General features: G+C 45.1%; 1 protein-coding gene across 1 annotated transcript in view; it reads left to right on the plus strand.

Annotated features, from left to right (window-relative positions):
• Positions 1–842, plus strand: part of RBM15 (RNA binding motif protein 15) — a gene marked incomplete at its 5' end in the record, with an annotated part of 1,602 nt that extends 760 nt beyond the window's left edge. The window contains one exon of the mRNA XM_009587954.1: positions 1–842. Within this exon, the coding sequence (XP_009586249.1) occupies positions 1–561 (561 nt within the window).
• Positions 843–2,488: the final 1,646 nt, after the last annotated feature.

Genomic DNA, 2,488 nt, shown 5'->3' on the forward strand with positions numbered 1-2,488 from the left:
CAGCAGGATGGAGCGTCGCAGGCCGGGGGAGCCCCCAAGCTGTGCTTGGCTTGGCAGGGGATGCTTCTGCTGAAGAACAGCAACTTCCCGTCCAATATGCATCTGCTTCAGGGGGACCTCAGCGTTGCCAGCAGTCTCCTCGTGGAGGGAGCAACTGGTGGGAAAGTAGCTCAGCTCAAGATCACCCAACGTCTTCGTCTGGACCAGCCCAAGCTGGACGAGGTCAATCGTCGCATCAAAGTGGCGGGTCCCAACGGCTACGCCATTCTTTTGGCTGTGCCTGGCGCATCAGACAACCGCTCAGCAGCTGGAGCTGCCGAGGCCGCTACCACCTCCACCCAGAGGCCACTCAGGAATCTGGTGTCCTATCTAAAGCAAAAGCAGGCTGCTGGGGTGATCAGCCTCCCTGTGGGGGGTAACAAAGACAAGGAGAACAGCGGGGTCCTGCACGCCTTTCCGCCCTGCGATTTCTCCCAGCAATTCCTGGACTCCACGGCCAAGGCGTTGGCCAAATCAGAGGACGACTATCTGGTCATGATCATTGTCCGTGGGGCGTCCTAAGGCCCTCATGTTCTCTGTACCCAACCCTGCCTACTCCTCCACACAGCCCCTCCAGCGTGTGCCAGGTGCTATGGGATACAGCCTTAGCCAGCCCTGTCATTATTTTAAATTAGATCTTTGTTTGTAGGTGACTTTCCCTGCCCGTTTTTCTGTTACTACATTTTTCTATAAAGTTAGAAGCCAGAAAGGTTGGTTAGCCGTTAGCGTGAATAGGATATTTTGAGAATCCCCTGTCAGTGGGGATAGCAGGGAGGCTAGGCCTGCTTTGATTTACAAAAAAAAAAAAAAAGAAAAAAAAAAAAGGAAAAAAAAAAAGAGGAAAAAAAAAAAATGGGGGAGGGGGGGAAAGAACAAACTCCCGTCTTCTTAATTTTGATTCGTGTCCTTTTTTCATTTCATGTATTTTAAAGCAAGTTCAATAGCTCATCCTCGATAGAGTTACAAACCTAAAAGACCAGATTTAAAGCACTCAGTAGTTTAAATGGAAAACCACATACTTACTAGCGGACTGGTGTCAGCTCATTTTTTTTGAGTCCTTGAAATTCTGTGACGGCCTCGGGCCAGCGGCCCTTTGGCACGCGCGATCCCTTTCCTCAGGAGCCTGAATGGTTTCCCTTTGGGTTGCATGGCTCAAGGTTGATGTCTTTCAGGTGACCAGCACCTGCTCTCGGGTACACTGCAGAACATTTAATTCCTTTATTGGGCGTTTGATAATTTCATCCAGCCCCTCGAAATGCATGCACTGAAAGTATGCTTTTTTAACAGGTGTATTTCTCCTATTTCTCTCAGTTCTGTTGTATCCCATATATGCACTTTGGGTTTGTAGCAGTGACAATGTTTGGTAAATAGCTGAGGACTTTGTTACAAACCATGAATGTCTTGTGCTTACTCTGGTATGCAAGAAACAAGGAGGTGCTTTAAGAATAACTTTAGTTATATTGTGGTTTTTTGTTTTTACTGCCTTTTTTCAAAGAGTTGCAGGTACAGTGGGGTCTGGTTCCACAGTGCAAACTCTGAGCAAGTGTGCTTCTCTCCAGAGATGGTTTTAATTCTGTGATAATTTAATTACATAAAAGTTCTCATTAACATTTTACCTCTTTGTTAATAGCAAGAAACTGCTGTCTGCTAGGGACTTTTCAGGTACAGTACAGTGGGCATTACATGAGGTTTATCATTTTATAGGCATCTGGAGTAAAGTGTTTTTAGCATCCTGGAGAAGTATTAAAAGTACTCTGAGATGCTGAGGTTTGAGCTCTTGTTCCTGTGATTCTAGGAGGAAAGAGTTTGCTTTTTTTCAAAGAACTTAGTTCATTTTCTCTTAACGTGTTTTCCCCACTCCTTGGGCACTTTTCTCCAGCTGTCTTGGCCACCTTTGCTAATACAGGCATTTAGGAGGGAAGAAGGGATCTAAATCCCTGTTGTTTTGTTTAACAACCGAAAGGATGTTGCAGCTAGCTTCTAAACGGAAGTGTAAATCTGACTGTATCTATTTACAGGCCCCAAAAATGTAATCTTGCACTTAAACCCAGAATGTAGTCTTGCACTTAGCCACGTTTTCAGAGACTTGGGCAATGTAAAAGCGATGCTGCTTCACCCAGTCGATCCTCCGCTATATTCCTTGGGCAGTTGATACAGGGACAAGTTGATTTCTTTTTCAACTTGCACGATACAAAAATCGAGTTCAAAATGCGGAATAGTACATGAAGGAGGAAATGTCTTGAATGTATTTTATGGGCACAGCAGTTCTGAAGTGTGACAGTACTTGCTTGAGATTTGCTGTCACAAAAATATGAATTTCTGTAATACCGCTTTGCTGAACCACTCGTCAGAGAGTGCTTTGGTTTAAGTGGGTTTTGATTTCCTTTATCTGACGGGAATGAGTACACGTAGTATCCCGAGCATCGCGGTGAACTGATAACTTGAATGT

This window comes from Fulmarus glacialis, unplaced genomic scaffold, assembly GCF_000690835.1.
Source record: "Fulmarus glacialis isolate BGI_N327 unplaced genomic scaffold, ASM69083v1 scaffold21881, whole genome shotgun sequence".
NCBI classification, from domain to species: Eukaryota; Metazoa; Chordata; class Aves; order Procellariiformes; family Procellariidae; genus Fulmarus; species Fulmarus glacialis.